Genomic DNA, 20,044 nt, shown 5'->3' with positions numbered 1-20,044 from the left:
AACCTGTATCCTGGTTTTGGAGGCGCCCAGTGAAAGCCACGTAAAAGATGGCGTGTTTTGCATGACATTGCCACATCTGCACTCAGGTAGAAAATCAGGTAATTCCCTGCCCTGCTTTCAGGTATACACTGTTACTGAGAGGCAGCCGGGCTCCTTACCCTCTCCCCGGACCGCGGTCTCTTCTTGGGCCGGCTGGGCACCGAGTCCTCCTTGGGGTTGTTGTCGATGGCCCAGTAGGATCCCTGCAGACAGAGGGAAACATAGGGTTCAACAGGCTGAGGCACCCAAGTGAATTAAAATACCGACCATCCTCAAGTGCTCATGATGCCCTACTTTAGGTTGGCTGTGACGTCACGACAGGGAATGTGTCGTGATTTTTTTCATATCATCCCGTGGTCATTCTTAATTTCTGCACCACGTATTTAGTCAAGTTAGAGTCTATTGTATTTCTATAAACTGTAATTACAGTTCCAGTCTGAAAGGATTCACAGGTCACACCAACCACCCCTAGCCCTAGGCCATAGGGCCAAGGAACAAAACCCCAAAACCCTAAGAAAGTAGGAAACACAGATTAGAGATCCCTCCCTATAGGGATGACTAGGAGTGCAATAGATGCCAGCTATTCAGTTTTAAAATACAACATAGAGCAATACAAAGCAGTAAGGAAGGTTACTTATTGAACATTAAATTTGTGTGCAATCATCGCCTCTGGTTCCTCAAGCCTGCTGTGATGCTGCCTCATTCCCTCCAACGGGAGGGATAGAAATAAAACAAACGTCCAACGCAAAAAAATAAAACTGAAAACACAGGACTACTTCACATCAGGTAAACTCATGGCATCCGTCTTTATTCCTTTAGCCCGCGTCTGTAGCCAATCGATTCCCACCAGACCAAATTCTGTGTTGTGGTTTCTTCCCGATGTGGGGGCGAGGGGGAGGGGTGGGGGGTGTTCTCTCCCTTAGCCGTGAAATCAGCTGAAATCCTTTGGACACGCAGGGCGGAAAAAAAACAAAGCAAGAAGAAACCCACCGCTGCCGCCTCCTTAAGACATACAAGGTGAGGCAGAGGAAATCAATTGTTTTTAGGTCCTTCATTTTCTCCACTCTTTTTTATTTTTTGTGCGCTACCTTCGTGTTTTTTTCCCTTCCCTTCGCTCGCCTGCTTCTCTTCAGGGGTCCCGAGCAGCCCACCGCCCTCAGTGGGTTCAAGTCAGTGCAACACACTCACACACACACGTACGCACACACAAACACAGCTACACACACACGCATGTGTGTGCGCGCACACGCATACACACGCAAGCACATAAACAAACGCACACACGCATGTATGCATGTACACACACACAAACGCACACACACACAAAAACACACACACACACGTACAGACATGTGCACACACACACACACAGACACGCCCACACACACAAAAAAGGACAAACTCACAAATGCATACACCGACAGACACAAACACACACACGCAAAGGCACACACAAACACAGACGCACAAAAACACACACACACACACACACACACACACACACACACCTTCTCTCATGGTCTCCTCCCCCTGTTCCGAGTGAGCTCCCTGTCTCAGAGTCGGCCTGCACCACACTGCCAATTAATACCAGACCCATGCATGATTTAGCTCACCCACTCGCCCAGCGCAACCTGCTCACACCCAGACACCCCTTGCTGGGCTATCGATTGGTTCGATCCCGGGGCCAAATTAAGGTGCCGGTCAGGTCCAAGTCAGGTTAATGGGGGGCTGCTGTAGTATAGCTGGGTTATCTTTTTGTGTGTTTTCTCTGAATCTTTGTAGCATTCTGGTCTCTCTTCTCAAGCCCAAGGATTCAGTATGAATTATTTAAGCTCACTTCCTTCTAAATTCCTTTTTCAATGGCCAAACCATACCCACCATAACCCCCCCCGACGCCCACACACACTCACACCCGGCGTCGCCACATACACAAACCCTCAGACACAAACCCCCCCACCCCACACACACAAAAGAGGTAAAATAAATTGCCCAAGAAGTTTTGTGAAAATTTGATAAGTTTTTTGCTAAGGGAGTTTGTCAAAATGGCGGAATGCCTTTTCAGTAAAATGCAGACCTTTAAACTTGCATTCAAAACCGCCCAGAAGAGGGTCACGCTTCACTGATCTACAATAATTACACACTTCCTCCCTTTGAGGAGTGACTATTTGGATTCAAATTCTGCAATCAGAATCACACCGCTTTTAAAAGGCCTTTAAAATGGAATCACACACACACACACATTGCTCCTGTGCGATTAGCATGTATGCACACAAACACACATGTGGGAGCACATAGATATAATCGATACATACAGAGTGGTAGAGAGAGAAGTAGAACGACAGAGAGAGGGAGTGAGTGAGTGAGTGAGTGAGTGAGTGAGTGAGTGAGAGATAGAGAGACATAGAGAGAGAGACAACATAGAGACAGAGACAGAGACAAAGAGAGAGAGAGAGAGAGAGAGAGAGAGAGAGAGAGAGAGAGAGAGAGAGAGACATAGCGAGAGGTCTAGAATGGTAGATAGCGTGCAAGCTAATAGAACACAACATATAGCGGTGCCGGTGTATTATTATACTTATTATTTATTAGTCCCTGTACCTCATTATTACTTGGCAGAATCAATATGTGAAGAGCAGCCGTGAACAGCCAACACTGCATCAGGCATTCAGCACAGGCACCTATGGAACTAGAAATTGCTTTTAAGCGCAGACGGTGTGTGTGTGTGTGTGTGTGTGTGTGTGTGTGTGTGTGTGTGTGTGTGTGTGTGTGTGTGTGAATGCGGAAAGAGGCTGTCCGTGTATGTGTTTGTCTGTGTGTGTGTGTGTGTGTCGGTGTTTGTGTATATATAACAACACATACATACGTACACACACACGCACACACACACACACACACACCCACACACACGCAGGCTCCTGCACAAGCACACACATAGTCTGCGCATGCACACACACACACACACACACGCACACAGCAGAGTCCTAACACATGCAGGCTAACATCTCCGCGGTGATATCGGTGAGAGTGTGAACAGCCTCGCGTTGCCACACTCAAGGTGAGCCGTTCACCGTTCTCTTATTAGTGCATGAGATGGACTCACTTTCCCAGGGTCGTCTTTGGAGCGAGGCACTTTGAGAAAACACTTGTTCAAGGACAGGTTGTGTCGTATGGAGTTCTGTGGAAGAGAGAGAGAGAGAGAGAGAGACGCAGAGGGAGGGAGACAGAGTTGAGAAAGAGAGAGAGGGGGGACAAAAGGCGTGAATAGAGTTAAGAATGAACAGTTAATAAATCTATTTTGCTCATAATTTCTTCAAATTTTCAATCTCTCGTTGAGCGAAACTAATGTCCATTCAAACACCCTGAAACGTGTGTGTTTGTGCGTGTGTGTGTGTGTGTGTGTGTGTGTGTCTGCGTGTGAGTGTGTGAGGGGGTGTGAGCGCACATGCCTGTATGCGTGTGTGTTCGATTTAATTCAGTTTGAGGTGTGTGTCTGTGGTTGCCTCCATGCTTGCATGTGTAAAAATTGACAGTTGGATAAAGCCTGAAGCAAAAAAAATTTGTGTTCATGTATCAGAGCACGAGAGAGAGAGGGAGAGAGACAGAGAGAGAGAGAGAGAGAGCGAGAGAGCGAGAGAGAGAGAGAGAGAGCGAGCTAACCTGACATGAACCTGCTCTGCTCAAGGCTCCCAATTCTGCTACTAATTAACACTACTGGGGAGGAGGAGGAAGGGAGGAAGAGGAGGAGTAGGAGAGGAAGAGGAGGAGGAAGGGAGGAAGAGGAGGAGGGGGAGGAGTAGGAGAGGAAGAGGAGGAGGAAGAGGAGGAGGAAGGGAGGGGGAAGAGAGGAGGGGGTGAAGAGGGGGAGGCGGAGGAGAGGAATAAGAACAGGAGGAGGGGAAGAAGAAGAGAAGGAAGAGGGGAGGAAGAGGAAAGGAACAAGAGGAGGAAGAGGAGGATGAGAAACATCTACCCTTCATGTCACAATCTTCATTTATCTGTCCATCCATATATCCATTCATCCATCTATCTGTCTCCCTCTCAACCTGATCAAGTGCAGAAGGATTTCTATACTGTGTGTGTGTGTGTGTGTGTGTGTGTGTGTGTGTGTGTGTGTGTGTGTGTGAGAGAGGGTGTGTGTGTGTGTATGTCATTTACATAAGTGTAATCCTCTCAGATTAAATTACACTTCATCCATTTAAACCCAGCGGCCTTCATCAGTGACCACATTAACACACACACACACACACACACACACACACACACACACACACACACACACACACACACACACACACACACACACACACACACACACACAGCCCCAAACATCCACAAACACCTACACATGCACACACACACACTCCAACACATTACCCTCTGATGAATGAGTGGGTTGGCTGAGTCCATGCCCAGCCAGCTCCTCAGATCAGTCAGTGAGGAGCCTCCACGGGTTATTCAGGGTCTGCAGGAGGCTTCCACTACCACGCTTCCCAGAGTCTGTCAGCGCATATCAATGGGTCCATGTGAATCACCATGACTCCATACATCACATCATTATGACGCTGTTGGATTAAATGATTGAAGCGGTTTATCCATACTAATACAAATTAGTGAAGGATACAGAGCCTGATGTCTGCAGCCTAACTAGTAAGCGTGTTCCAAGCAAAGACGCGTAGAACACGTGCCTGGTGCTTAATGAAGAGATATCAGAAATGTACCGTAAATCACCTTGGATTAAAGCATCAGCTCAATGATAAATGCTAATGAATGATGTGTTAATTGTTTAGAAATTAATTAGATACATAGGGCTCAAATCCGATGTGATTATTGGGCGAAATTATTCTGCATGATTTAGCACCGGTACGCGAGAAGACCTATCCAATCTGTCTCCGATGAACGTACAAACTCAACACCAAACAAGCATTGCCTGCAGATTATCTTCCTATGTTTGGTTCCGCAGTTGTGAAAACTGTGTCTGCTGAGTTTTTTGCGCAAGCATTTCAATCGTTTATGAACGCCAAATTTGCGCGCACGTGTTCTCCGGAGTTTAGCGAAGACTGCGTTGGTATCGGCATGACCTTGTTAAGAGGTGAGCTATTGTGAACTTAGAATAGATCACTGAAGCAGGCTAGATGTGAGCTAACTCTGCAGTCTGCTGTACAGAGGAGAGGAGGGAGGGAAGGAGGGAGGGAGGGGAGAAGAAGGCATCCAGGAGGTGTTATTAGTGAAGAGAAGAGTGTGTGGGTTGGAATGTGTGTGTGTGTGTGTGTGTGTGTGTGTGTGTGTGTGTGTGTGTGTGTGTGTGTGTGTGTGTGTGTCTGTGTGTGTGTGTGTGTGTGTCTGTGTGCGTGTGTGCATGTGTATGTGTCATCACGATAGAGGGAGTAATGGGAGATGGAGAGATTAGGTAAAAGAGGATAAGATAAAAAAGGATGAAATAAGCGAGGTTAAAGCCAGGTTAGTTGCTACTGCAGTTTGTGTGTCTGTGGCTGTGTATCTGTCAACCTGTGTGTGTGTGTGTGTGTGTGTGTGTGTGTGTGTGTGTGTGTGTGTGTGTGTGTGTATGTTTGTGTGTGTGTGTGATGCTGATGGAGCCAGCGGCAGATGCTCTGTCAGGGTTGAGGCAATAGAGAGGAAGTGTTTGGCAGCCACGTGTGTGTGTGTGTGTGTGTGTGTGTGTGTGTGTGTGTGTGTGTGTGTGTGTGTGTGTGTGTGTGTGTGTGCGTGCGTGCTTGTCTGTGTGTGTGTGGTTGTGTTTGTGTGTTGACTGTGTACGTGCATCTGTGTGTAATGGTGTGTGCATATTCGCTCAGGAACGGGGTCACATGGAGTAGATTAGAGTTACGTAAGTGGGTAGTCGCTAAGATTTAGGTCATGGCAACTGAGGGGCAACCTGAAATAACATTGTATGGACGGATAATATGGTGTTAGGCAGTCATCTCTCCGACTGAGCTGTCTTCAGAGACATGCTACTTCTGCAAAAGTATTATTAAATCAAATTATTAAAAAGTAATAATATAAAGTAAGCACTAATAATGCTATCTAACCCTAGCATTATTAACTAACTGACTTTCACTCTTGACTAATTGACCAGCATTCTAAACTAACTGCAGCATTCTTAGCAAACCAACACACATTCTGTACAATTTCTACCAAAGCTAAAAACATCAAGTCTCAATCCACTAGATCTTCCGTTACAAAGAATGCTGAACAAGCATGATCGCACCTCACCGCGAATGTAAACATTAGCAGTAGCACTTCATTCAAAAAGGTGGAAGTGCTAATGCTAATGCTATTGTTTGTTCGTGGTAAGGGTGCACTCACACTCAAAGCTCTTCAGTGACACAATGTAATTTGGACAAATAAACATAGGTTTAAGTCAAACAAGCTGGAACGGTAATGATCACCAAACCTAGGGTTGTCCTTTAAAGCTGCAGAAAGCTGAAGACTAAATGGCAGGTGTATACCTTGTTAAAATTCTTTTTTTCTCAAAATGGCACCCCAGTGCAATATTAAAAAAGTGTCATTGTAAGATACAATGTCATCTTGTGCATTATTTAAATGAAACTCCCCATTACTTCTATGGTAACCCGTTTAGCTGCACCTTGTAGCTTAAGGTTTAGGTGAAACAACCTTTTAACGTTCTGTTTTCAAATGGGGTATGTGTCCCGGAATCAAGACCGGGAAGGTCGCAGAGAACCCCGACTGAGACGCCCACTCTCCGTCTCTGTGGTGAGACACTGGGGTCACAAAGGTCAAGTCTGCTGGATGGAGACACTCTGGAACCAGCAAACACAAACACAAACTATACATTCACACACACACACACACACACACACACACACACACACACACACACACATACACACATCCTTGCTCGCAGGCTCACACACACACACACACACACACACACACACACACACACACACACACACTGAGCAGAATGCAGCAATGTCTCCCTCCTCCCATGCCCTTGAGCACGGAGGCATTAGAGCTGTAGTTAGAGAACACACAGCAGGACGGAGGGGAAGACAGCGGTACCCAGGAAAACATCACTAAGATAGCTCAGCTTGCCATGAACTTATCGACGTCGGCCTTGCAATCACTGCCGTATCTATATAGTTATTGAACTGTGTGTCACCTTTCATAGTGTTATATCCTTCTGATAGAGCTGTCTTCATCAACATCTCCGTCAAATGATAAAAAGCGTACGCAGGCACAGTGAAGATAATATACAGCTGGGTCCGGGGCCTGAGAGGCATGACGAGTTAACCAGCATTCTTAACCTATTAAAGGGCACTCTAACCAACTCACTAACTCAAATGATTTTGTAGGTTATTATTAATTGCTTGTTCGTTTTAATTTTTGTCATCTTTTATCCAAAGCAAATTTATCCAAGCTAAATTCTTCATTTCTTTTTTTGTGAGCTCTTTCACACAGTTTCATCCAAGAAAATAATCACCTATTCAACAGTACAAAGTATTCAAATTTATTGAGAAATAATTTAATCTAATCAATTCTGTGGGAATTAATGAGACAAATAAAACAAATATCAGGGAACAGAGAGAGAGAGAGAGAGAGAGTGATACAGTGACAGAGTGGGAAAAAGAGATAGAGGAAGAGTGAAAGAAAGAGAGAGGGGGGACGATTTATACAAAACAGCAGAGAGAGGAAGTGTGCAGTCTGAAACTTTCCCCTAACCTTCACTCTGCACTGCAACAAAGAGGGAAGTGCTAATGGGGGGAGACACAGAGAGGGGGGGGGCTGAGGGGGGCTGAGGGGGGGGAGGAGTTGAAGAACGGGTGAAGTTGAGAAGCAAGGTGCATGAGGCAGACAATAGAGAGAGAGAGAGAGAGAGAGAGAGAGAGGGAGAGGGATGCACAATGGAGACTAAGCTAGAGAGCGAGCGAGGGGAGAGGGAGAGAGAGAGCACGAGAGACAGATAGGGAGAGAGAGCGGCAACAACAGAGAGAGAGAGAGAGAGAGAGAGAGAGAAATAGAGGGAGCGAGCCAGAGAGAGAGAGGTGCACAATAGAGACAAAGACAGAGCGGGCGAGAGAGAGCGCAAGTGAGAGAGAGAGAGAGAGATCGAGAGAGAGAATAAAGACAGAGCCATCGCCGGCGTCTGGATGGGGATATGGGGGGGTGGGGGTATGCCTACATACGGACAGGTGTCTCAGAAGTGAGGTGCTCAGAACGGGGTCTGTGAACATCCACCAAGCGGCCCATTATACCCTGGCAGGCGGGGAGTGACAGCCAGTCGCTGCAGCGTCAGGGCGGGATTCACCGCTTCAAAGTCTTATACATATTCATCTCACTTGATGGACCCTTCACCTGTGTGCGCACAAACACACACACACACGCACACACACACACACACACACACACACACACACACACACACACACACACACACACACAAGTGAGCGTGAAAGTGTTGGCATGCATGTGTGTGTGTGTGTGTGTGTGTGTGTGTGTGTGTGTGTGTGTGTGTGTGTGTGTGTGAATGTGTGTGCATGAAGGCATGTGAACCCATGTGAGTGTGTGTGTGATGAATAGCAACCTCACACAAGTACACACACAAACACACACACACAAACACACACACACACACACACACAGACAGACACACACACCTATGTTCCTACAGCCACACTTACATGCACCTCGCTCACACATAGGGCACTCACACACACGCACACACTGAAGTGCTTCACAAGTCATCTATAGAATAAATGTACATACATACAAGTGTGGATTTTTCTGTGGGTGTGTGTGTTTGTTGGTTTCAGCCTCTGTGAATACGCAATTTATTCTGCCGTATGCCAAAATATGTGAACACAGATTTTGTGTGCAGTGCATATGTGTTATGTGTTTTTCTCCACTTACATTGTTGTGCACCTATGCACGTGTATGTAAATTCAAAAGGCTGTTAAGATTCTTGAGAATGTGCACGTGGTCATGTTAGTACGCCGTTAGAATGCATGCTGATGGTAGTACAAAGTATCTCAAGAGAAATAGTTGCTGCAATCACAATGGCTGAGCTCCAGCAGAGTTAGCATAGCATCACGCTAGCTACATGAATACTAGTAATTGCATGCATGAATCATTATTATGTATATAATACTATTTATAACAATTAGTATGATGAATTACTATCAGTGCTGTTGAATACTAATACTGTAACGTTGGTGAGAATGTACCCACTGCACAATAATACACATTTCACAACATAACGATATCACAAGGTCAGAGAACCTCCAAAAGGTCATCGCCCTTTAGTCACCGTATACTCCGGGCTAATGTTCCAACATGGAAAACATTTCATTAATTAACAAAACTTTTTATATTCTCCACCAAAAAAAAAAACGGTAGGTAAAAAAAAATAATTAAATAAGGCATTCCCCATTAAGCGGTAGTTCTTAACTGTCACGCGGGGAGCCATTACCAGCGCCGCGCCGCGCCCCGGTCCGCTCTCCTGTGGGGGCTGAGGGGTCTGAAGGTGGTAAACTTCGTGTACATTATAATTTCTTACTCTCTCCAGAGGGGCCCCAAGCCTATTATTAGCAGCATGTAGAGGAGCGCGTGCTAGGGGCCCTCGGTGGATGGAGACGGATCCTAGGGGCCCTGGATGGCATCCAGAACCTTATGGAGATAGCAGGGGAAATGCCTGGCTTTTAATTAAGAATTTAATACTGAGACTGCTATTAGTGATTAGTGTGTAATTAAAAGCTTGTGCCGTGTTGAATGCGCACACGTATAATTAATAGCTGTGCGCAATGGTGTGTGTATGGGGGCGGGGGGGGGCACATGTGTGTGTATGTGGTTGTGTGTGTTTGCATGTGTATGTGGTTGTGTGTATCTGTATATGCGTGTGTGTGTGTGTGTGTATGTGAGTGTGCGTATGTGTATATGTATTTGTGTGTATGTGTACATGGTTGTGTGTGTGTGTGTATGAGGGCGTGGGGATGTTTGTGTGTTTGTGTGCGTGTATGTGTTGTTTGTGTGTTTTCACATCAAACGTCATTGCCCGCAACACGTGACACGTCTGTAATTGAGCAACGACTCCGTGCCAGGAGTTTAGCGAGTTGCGTTTAATTTAAAGGAGGGATTAACAGATTAATGCCCAAACCCCTCACTATACCACTGGGCTGGTGGACGCTATCTCCTCCACATGTTTAGAAGAAACGCTTGCGAGGAGGTTTGACTGTTGGTCGATTTAAGCACTGCAGCAATGTCGGTGGCTACTACCACTCATCAGGTTCCTGAATGAAGCAATCAGCGTTGTCGGGGAGTCTTTAGTACAGAGGTGGAGGGGACAACGATCGGCCAACCTGCACCGACAAGACGTTCACGATCTATCCAAACCCCCCCCCCCCCCCCCCCCCCCCCCCCCCCCCCCCCCCCCCCCCCCGATCATCCACTATGATCGTACGAACCAGGACCGAACCTCACTGTAAGAGAGGGAGCCCAACACAGTCGGTATTTATGTCCTGCTTTCTCATTATGCTCCCCTGCCACAGCTGGGTCTCCCCCCCCCCCCCGTCTGTAGCCCAAGCCTAGCCACGCCCCCTTCACACCACAAGCACATTTCAAAATAAACACGTTTTTGATTAGACGAATTGATGACGAAGATATCTTTCTTTTCGATTACAATCTGACTTGTGTATTTCATGTCCATTTCAACAGAGAGTATTTGATTTATTGATCGCTGTCGGGATGTTGAGATAAACTCAACAGATATGACAAAAAATGCCTCTAAAATAAATTGCCTACCCTAACTTGAAAATACTTAATCACTTCAAAAGCATTCCATTGCTTCTGACCCTTAGGCTGGCAGCACAAACACACACACAGAAGCACACATACACACACACACACACACACACTCATGAGCACACACACACACACACACACAGGCACACACATATGCACACACAGACATATACACATGCAGATATGTTCACACACATATATGCACAGAAGCACGAACACACACACATGCACACGCACACACACTCACAGATGCGCACATACACACACACGCCTAAGGTAATCAGACAGGACAGGCTGGTGCATGTAAACCTAGTATGTCGGGATGAAAATGTTACGTCTACACGTGTGTTCCTAGAGTGATTGGCGTGTTTGTGTGTGTGTCTGTGTGTCCGTGTGCGTGTGTGGTGTGTGCGTGAGTGGGGTGGGTTGGGTGAGGCGTGTTCTCAGCCTGCAGGGGGGATCTGGCCTGCTTGCATCATCACCCCCCCCTCCAACACACAGCTCTCCTCTAGAGGCAAACACATGATGTCTGGATCCACTGCTGGGAAGAGACAGACACACACACAAACAGACACACACACAGACACACGCACACACACACACACACACACACACACACACACAGAATCACATACACACACACAAGCACGGTCACCACACACACATACACACACACAGATGCTCAGACACAGACACACGCACAAAACACATACACAGACATACACAGACAAGCACAAAGGCACACACACACACACACATACACACTCAACTACTGACACACACACGCACCCACAGAGACACTCACATACTGACATATGTGTAAACATATATGCATATTACAGAAACACATGCACACACGCTAACACACAACATGCAAATATACACACACACACACACCAAAAAATACATTCCAGTGCCAACATGCACACAGACACACACACACACATGCATTTAAAGGCACAAGTAAACACGCAAACACACAAAAAAGAAGAAACAAATCTGACATATAAAAGTGCATAATCTCCCAGATAAATCCATTATTAAATAGCATTACTTTCGGGAACTGTTCTAAATATGAATGAGGTTGTTAGTGAACATTTTTCCAATCCTCTAAAGAGTCCGCGAGGCATCTGCAACCACGGCAACGGCCGGCGTCAGAGACCCCTATATACATCCTGTGATGGCATCACACCAGCCACTTTACGTCCTCTCCTCATCCCTAGCTTTTCCCGTTGCGCCGACGTCAATGCTACGAGTTAGCATAATGTTAGCATAGCGTTAGCCGCGCGCCGCTCCATATATCAGGTGATGCTCTGTGACATCCCTTGCTCTGCCGAGGGCCAGAAGGCCAGCACTTGCCCTTTGCAGCGTCACATTAGAGCCGCGCTAATTTGCAGGCAATTAAGCCGAGCTATGTGGAAGCTAGCCTGTGGCGACAGGGAGAGGAGGGTCATAGGTCAATGGCATGGCGAGGGCTGGCAGACACGCCAGCGCTCGCAAGGGCAGAGTGTAGCGTTTTGGAGATGGGGAATGGTAGAGGAAATGTCACCTCATAACGTCGCTACTGCTACTACTACTACTGCTACTGCTGCTACAACTACTACTGCTACTGCTGCTTCTACTACTACTGCTACTACTACTATTACTTGGGGCAACTGTGGCTTACTGGTTAAGGAGTTGGGCCGGTAACTGGAGGGTGGCCGGCTTGAATCGCGACAGGTACACAAAAATGTGGACGGGTAGTAGTTGTGCTGCACTCGCTGCACTGCGGCTGACCGCTGCTCCGGGTGTGCAAAACGTCTCCCGGATGGGTCAATAGCAGAGAAAGAATCGCCCCCAAAAAAGGATAATAAGGGATCGTTTAACTTACTGCTAATAGTACCCCTACTACTACTACGATCCACTACTGCTACCACTACTGCTTGTACTACTACGTCTCTTACAAAAAATAATCCATAAACTAATTAATTTATGTACACATATAGCTATGTATTTTGTATTTGTATTTATACATAAATATAATATATTCAGTATATATTAAGCTAGGAGTTAGCTAGGAGTTTCTAACTCCTAGCTAACTCAAGGACTGAAAGCTTCTCTTAGTCACCTCTGTTTCCCAGGCAGTAAACACCACTTTCTTTCTGGAGCCTACAAGGCCTATGGTATTTTTTCTTCCGCCCTGCACCAAATGCTTTACATATTTTGGCTTTCGCTCTATTTTTCTCTTCTACTACCATGACCTCATATTTTTGTATAACGAGTGAGAAAGAAAAGAAGCACGGAGGAAGAAGAAAAGGGGTCTTGTGTGCGCTCATGGTTATGACGGCGTTTTGAGGGGCGCCGCGGTGGTTAGAGCGGAGGAACACGTGGGTGTGAGAGGGCCGAGAGGGCCTGGGAAACCAGGGGCCGCAGGTCAGAGCGCCAGGTGAAACAATGGCTAGCATTGTGCTAAGGCCTCATCACATCACAGAGCCGCCGCAGTAACTAGCTATCTGAATCCCAGTCTGTGGTTGAACGGGTTTTAATTCACTTCACTTCAAAAACAATGGAATGGGTCTGCGTTGCTGCTGTTGTGAAAGTACGCTCATATACAGTTGTATTCTGGCATTTAATCGACATGATCACTAATGGTTTGTTTACTATTTTTTAATGACTATATATCTTTCCCTCATTCAACGTCTTTATTGTGCTATAATCAACCTTTAGGGAATGCATCAAGGAGTGGGAACATTAATATTAGGGCTGCGAGCTCAAACATTAAATTGTCAAAAAGACAGGAAAATCAAATCACCTTATCTCAGTGATATTTTTGGTACTTTTTGACTTTTTGATACTTCACTCCAATACCCCAATTTATCCATAAACCTGCATATATATATATCCATCACATAAGGAAAAGTAGTCTTTAAAAAGGAGGGAAATAAAACACTTTTATTGTACAGCAAAAACTCAAGACTGAGTCCTCAAGGTGGACCAGGACCAGGTGAGACTACATGGTCTCAACAGGACCAGGACCAGGTGAGACTACATGGTCTCAACAGGACCAGGTCCAGGTGAGACTACATGGTCTCAACAGGACCAGGTGAGACTACATGGTCTCAACAGGACCAGGACCAGGTGAGACTACATGGTCTCAACAGGACCAGGTGAGACTACATGGTCTCAACAGGACCAGGACCAGGTGAGACTACATGGTCTCAACAGGACCAGGTGAGACTACATGGTCTCAACAGGACCAGGTGAGACTACATGGTCTCAACAGCACCAGGACCAGGTGAGACTACATGGTCTCAACAGGACCAGGTCCAGGTGAGACTACATGGTCTCAACAGGACCAGGACCAGGTGAGACTACATGGTCTCAACAGGACCAGGTGAGACTACATGGTCTCAACAGGACCAGGTGAGACTACATGGTCTCAACAGCACCAGGACCAGGTGAGACTACATGGTCTCAACAGGACCAGGTCCAGGTGAAACTACATGGTCTCAACAGGACCAGGTCCAGGTGAGACTATATTCAGGTGGTCTCAACAGGACCAGGTCCAGGTGAGACTACATGGTCTCAACAGGACCAGGTCCAGGTGAGACTACATGGTCTCAACAGGACCAGGTGAGACTACATGGTCTCAACAGGACCAGGTGAGACTACATGGTCTCAACAGGACCAGGTCCAGGTGAGACTCATCACTGATCAAGAGTCATCAATGGTCGTGTCTCCATTGCAAGGCTGTTAGGGGTTGATGTACGTATCACGGTGGTGCAGGACCGCCCCGGTTCAGTAGGATGAAACCTCACTAGGTACCTAGATTTGGCGTCATTTCAAGGTCCACCGATGGTTTTTGGTTGATATCCCATAGGGCCGTGCAGGACATCAGTTGTCCATCTTTTTAAATAAACACACGTACAGCGTTATTAGATACATTCGCCATTTCCAACAATAATAAATCATTTCTGACGTGTCCGACATGCTAGCCTGGATCGCGCGGCGACTCCTCCGACTACATCCGCTACTTCCTCCGCTAGAGAAACCCACTCAGCCACTCGTCATGACCCCTCGCGCCGAGAGCCCTCTCTCCTATGGAGTCGCCACGGTGACGGCGGTCCCACGACCTTGACGAGCCCGCTGATTATTAAGGCGGGATGGACGGCTGCTGCTAATGGGCACAGGAGTGCCCGACGTGCTTTGTTTGTGTGTGTGTGTGTGTGTGTGTGTGTGTGTGTGTGTGTGTGTGTGTGTGTGCGTGTGCGTGTGTGATTGAGTGTCCGTGACAAAAGTCTGCCAAAGTGTGTGAGGGGGAGTGAGTGAGTGAGTGAGTGAGTTAGTGTGTATGGACATGTATTGTTTATGAGTGTGGTATGGTATGTGTGTGTGGTATGTGTGTGTGTATGTGTTTCTGAACATCTGTGTGTGTATGTGTGTGGTGTGCGTGTGTGCGTGGGTGCGTGCGTGTGTGTGTGTGTATGTGTGTCTGAGAGTGTGTGTGTGTGCGTGTGTTTGTTCTGATTTAATCAATGTACGTGTGAGCGGGTGCTGAATGTAGCGTGTATATAGGTGTGTATCACATATGAATATGGCTGTGTCTGTGTGGGTGTGTGTGTGTGTGTGTGTGTGTGTGTGTGTGTGTGTGTGTGTGTGTGTGTGTGTGTGTGTGTGTGTGTGTGTGTTGTCCTGGTTTCAACTCTACCGTTGCTGCACTCTCACATTATCATACAGAGCAGACAGAGTGCGTGTGTAGGATAGTAATACTCTCCTTTCCTCTCCCCTCCTCTCCTCCCTCTCCTCTCCTCCCTCTCTGTCTCCGTCTCCTCTCTCTCCGTCTCCTCTCCCTTTCCTTTCCTATCCCCTCCTCTCCTTCTCTGTGTCCCCTCCTCTCCTCTCATCTTCTTTCCTCCCTCTCCATCTTCTCTCTCTCTATCTCCTCTCTCTGTCTCCTCTCCCCTCCTCTCCTTCACTGTGTCCTCTCCTTTCCTCCTCACCCCCTTCTCCTCTCCTCCCTCTTCTCTCCTCTCCCTCTCTTCCCTCTCCGTCTCCTCTACCTCTCTGTCTTCTCTTCTACCTTTCCTCATTCCTCCTCTCCTCCCATCTCCTACTCTTCTACTCTCACTCTCTCTCTCTCTCTCCTCCCCCCCCTCCCTCTGCAATTTCACCTCTCATCCCCGCCCTCTTTCTCTCTTTCTTTCACTCTTCCTCTATCTCTTTTTCCCACTCTGTCACTGTATCACTGTGTCTCTCCCTTCATCTCTCCGTCTCTCTCTCTCTCTCTCTCTCTCTCTCTCTCTCTCTCTCTCTCTCTCTCTCTCTCTCTCTCTCTCTCTGTCTCTTGCTGTCTCACCAGTCCACTCGCCTGCTGAGCAGTCGATATGCAATCTGTAGACTTCGCACGTACGTAAGTGGAAGTCTATCTGTGTGTGTGTGTTCAGCTGTTTGTGTGTGTGTATGTCTGTGTCAAAGGGTGTGTATACTCAAATGGAATATAGGTTGAAGGGTTATGTCCATGTGTGTGTGCGCGTACACGAATGAATGTGGACCGTGTGTGTGTGTGTGTGTGTATAGAGGAGTATAATAGCTTAGCGTGTAATCTTCATTCATGTAGAATAGGGATGCGGGGGGATGTTGGGGGGATGTATAACATTTCTTCTCTCTGAACATCTTTCGTATGACTCGCAATCAGACAAAAGTGTGCAATCAGACAAGCGAGAAAGAAAGGCCTTTTAAAGCTTGTACATGCAGTGTGTGTGTGTCTGTCTGTGTGTGTATTGTGTGTGTTTGTATCCGGTGTGTGTGTGTGTGTGTGTGTGTGCGGGCAAACTGTCATCACCGACGACAGCCAGACAACCTCTCTGCGCTCTTTGTCGGCGTGCTAGCGCGCACAGCTGACAGCAATCACCTGAACTGGAATGAACCGGACTTGCGTAACATCCCCCCCCAATGATGGGCCAGGGCTGGCTCTGGCTCTGACCCCGCCCCCGCGCGGTGGGGTCAAACGTGGAGCGGCAGCGGCGGCTGCGGTCCCACGCGCTCCGATAGGTTCCATGGATACCAAGGGAAAGCACCGTCCCGTACGTCTGTTTGGGTTATTAGAGGTTTGATGGACGTCTTTGTTTGACACCCTCTGCGCAGTTGTGTTCGTATGATTGTATGATTTTTTTCAACATTTGTAAATGTTGTGATTGAAACGCCAGGATTACTAATCGACAACGCACACACAAATCGAGAAGCCGTTCAGCAAAACCCCAAAACAGTTTTCTCTGTCATGTCAAATATTGAACAGATGTAGAGCATATTGTTGATTGTGCTTATTTTATCATAGTGCTGGCTTCTTGGCCAGGTCATTCTTGGAAAATAGATTTGAATCTCAATGATTTTTTACCTGGTTAAATAAAGGACGTTGATTGATTGATAGCAATGCAGTAAGACACAACACGCATGCTTTTATCGCACCTCGTGCTAGGGGAATATCAACTGCGTGTGTCACTGATCGCTCTGCACTCTCAAAGCTTGTCCTCAGGTGAGCAAGACGAAACTCAGCAATGTGCAAAAAAAGAAATCCACCCCAAAAAAATAACAATATCACTCTTCCGATAATCAGTTACACAGTAACCAAAACAACAGATGGGGGGGGGTCACATGATTAGATGCCACAACAGCCAATGGCAGCAGCAGCCCGTTGGGGCTACACAGGGACCCAGCATGGAGGGTCTCTCCACGTTCCTAACCAGCTTCCCCACTGAAAGGCAAACTCATTTGCTGAGCCTCCACACGCAGGTCTGAAGCCCTGCCAGGTGAGTGCTGGCTCGTACCGCCGCCGCCACCGCCGCCGCCGCCGCCGCCGCCGCCGCCGCCGCCGCCGCCGCCGCCGCGCTCGTCTGAGGCGCTGGCAGGCGTAGCGGTGGAGCGGGAAGCGTGCATGGAAGATTACAGATGGGGAGCCAGCACAGGTTAGTCGTGAAAGGAAGGAGACAGAGAGATAGAGAGACATCCAGAGGTAGGGTTGGAGAGGGAGAGAGAGAGACAGAGACAGAGACAGAGACAGAGGGAGAGAGAGAGAGAGAGAGAGAGAGAGAGGGGAGGAAGGAAAATAGGAATGGTAAAATAGGAGAGAATATAGGGAGGACAGATTTGGCAAAAAAAAAGGGAGAAAAAATAACGAGAGGGAGAGAGAGTGAGAGGGAGAGAGAGAGGAAAAAAGCATCTTGTTTGGGGGAAAATGTGCCATAGATAAAATGGGCGATAGTTTGCAGCCTCTTGACGGTTGTCAGTAGAGAAAGAGAGAGAGAGAGAGAGAGAGAGAGAGAGAGAGAGGAGAATGAGAAACAGAGACCCAGAGAGAGAGACACAGAGCAATTGAGAGAGAGTGAGAGCCAGAGAGTGAGAGGAAGAGAGAGAGAGCGGGGAAAGAGACAGACAGAGGGAGAGAGAGACGCGCCGTCGGTCTCCTTCTTCACTAATAAGGTAGAGAAGTCCCCAGACACAACCGTGGGGAACCATTCATCTATCTCCAATAACATGGCGGGCTCTTCCTGCTCTTATTGCCTGGGATTTCTCATGGCAAGATTTACATAGGGATTTAATAACGTCGTCTGAAGCAGACGGCAGGCATCTGTCAATCAAAACCCTCGGCTCCAAGAAAAGGTTTGCTGTGCGCCGCGCGGGGTTTGGTTTTCATCATTAGCCCGGCTACACGGCGAAGCATTAGCCGAATTCCACATCCCAATTTCCATAGAAATCTCAATCTCTCTCTCTCCCTTTCCATCACTCTCTCACTCACTCACTTTCTGTCACAGGCCAATTCCACTGCCTCTCTCTTCTGCTCTCGCTCTCAACTCCACATCCTTCACCTTCGTATTCACGATAAGGCTACCTCTTTCTCTCTTTTTCTCTCGCTCGATGTCTCACTCGCTTTCTGTCCAACTCTCTCTCCCAATTTATGTCTCTCGCCCTTCCCCTCTCTGTCTCTCAACCCACTGCCTCCTTCAAATTCAAAATAAGGCTCTCTCTCTATTTCTTTCTCTCTATCTCTCTCTCTCTTCCCCTCTCTCTTCCTCCACCTCCATCTCCTTCCCATTCCAAATACATCCATCTTCCTCTCTCTCAATGCCTCTCTCTCCGTCCTCACCACAATAAACACAGTGCTTCCCCTGCGCGGCGGGGGGCCCTACCTTCCAGCCGCTGCCCGCCTCCCGGTAGTAGGGAAAGTTGTCGCAGATCCACTGGTAGATCTCACTGAGGGTCATCCTCTTGCGCGCCGAGCCGTTGATGGCGAACGTGATGAGGCTGGCGTAGCTGTAGGGCGGCTTGCCGTCGCGGTGCTGCGTGGCCGCCTCCTCGGGGTCCAGCGTGGCCCCGGGCTCCAGCTGGACCCCGCCCTTCTTCCCCGCCATCGCCACCGGCGCCGTGGCAACCGCGACGCTGTGCACCAGCGCCTGTTGCTGCTGCTGCTGCTGGTGCTGCTGGTGCTGCTGGTGCTGCTGCTGGTGTCCATGTTGGAGGTGCCCAGGGTGGTGGAGGTTGTGGTGGTGGTGGTGGTGGTGGTGGAGGAGGGGATGCGGGTGGTTGCCGTGGTGATGGTGATGGTTGTGGTGGTGGTGGTGGTTGCCGGCGTCGGCCTTCTGGAGGGCCGACCTCATGCTGAGCTGGGGGAGCCAGTCCATGGAGGTGAGGCTGCTCTCCAGTTCAGAGGTCATCCTGGAGAGGGGGAGGAGGGGGTGGGAGGGATCGGGTGGGAGGGGGGGGGGGGGGGGAGAAGGGAGAGGGAGAGGGTCACACGGGAAGGAGTCTCTGGTGTGAGGAGGAGGAGGAAGACAAGGTCGGGGGAGGGGAGGTGGCAGAGCTGGAGGAGGAGGAGACGTTGATTCACAGAGGATTTGCTGTAATGCCTTGCCCCTGGTTCACGTCTGGAAAAGAGAGAGAGAGAGGGAAAGAAAGATAGAGAGACATAGAGAGAGGCTTGTTTATTCCATCTGTTTATCTCATTCAAATAAAACGTTTCAATTTGGCATGTGTCTTCCACCACGCAGGGATTCGTGAGTCTAAAATTAGACTTGCAGAACTCATTCAGGGTATCCTTGTAACTTTATCAATCGATACTACCGAGCACGGAGCTCCGAAATAGACACAAACAGCAACTATTTTCCATCTTTAAAAAAACACAGATATAAAACAGAGTACGAGTCGTTCCGTGGGCCTCACACTTTCCGGTCCGTTCCATCTCTCGGCGGGCCAAAGCATC

General features: G+C 48.0%; 1 protein-coding gene across 1 annotated transcript in view; it reads right to left on the bottom strand.

The window, feature by feature from the left end:
* Positions 1 to 19,499, bottom strand: part of LOC307079604 (forkhead box protein J3-like) — a gene marked incomplete at both ends in the record, with an annotated part of 44,805 nt that extends 25,306 nt beyond the window's left edge. The window contains 3 exon segments of the mRNA XM_079742041.1: positions 159 to 242; positions 3,137 to 3,211; positions 18,975 to 19,499. Coding sequence (XP_079598167.1) covers positions 159 to 242; positions 3,137 to 3,211; positions 18,975 to 19,499 — 684 coding nt within the window.
* Positions 19,500 to 20,044: the final 545 nt, after the last annotated feature.

The sequence above is a fragment of the Pollachius pollachius genome (assembly GCF_949987615.1).
Source record: "Pollachius pollachius genome assembly, chromosome: 8".
In the NCBI taxonomy this organism is placed as follows: domain Eukaryota; kingdom Metazoa; phylum Chordata; class Actinopteri; order Gadiformes; family Gadidae; genus Pollachius; species Pollachius pollachius.
Note: the sequence above shows the minus strand (reverse complement) of the source record. Positions and strands in the feature narration are given on the sequence as shown.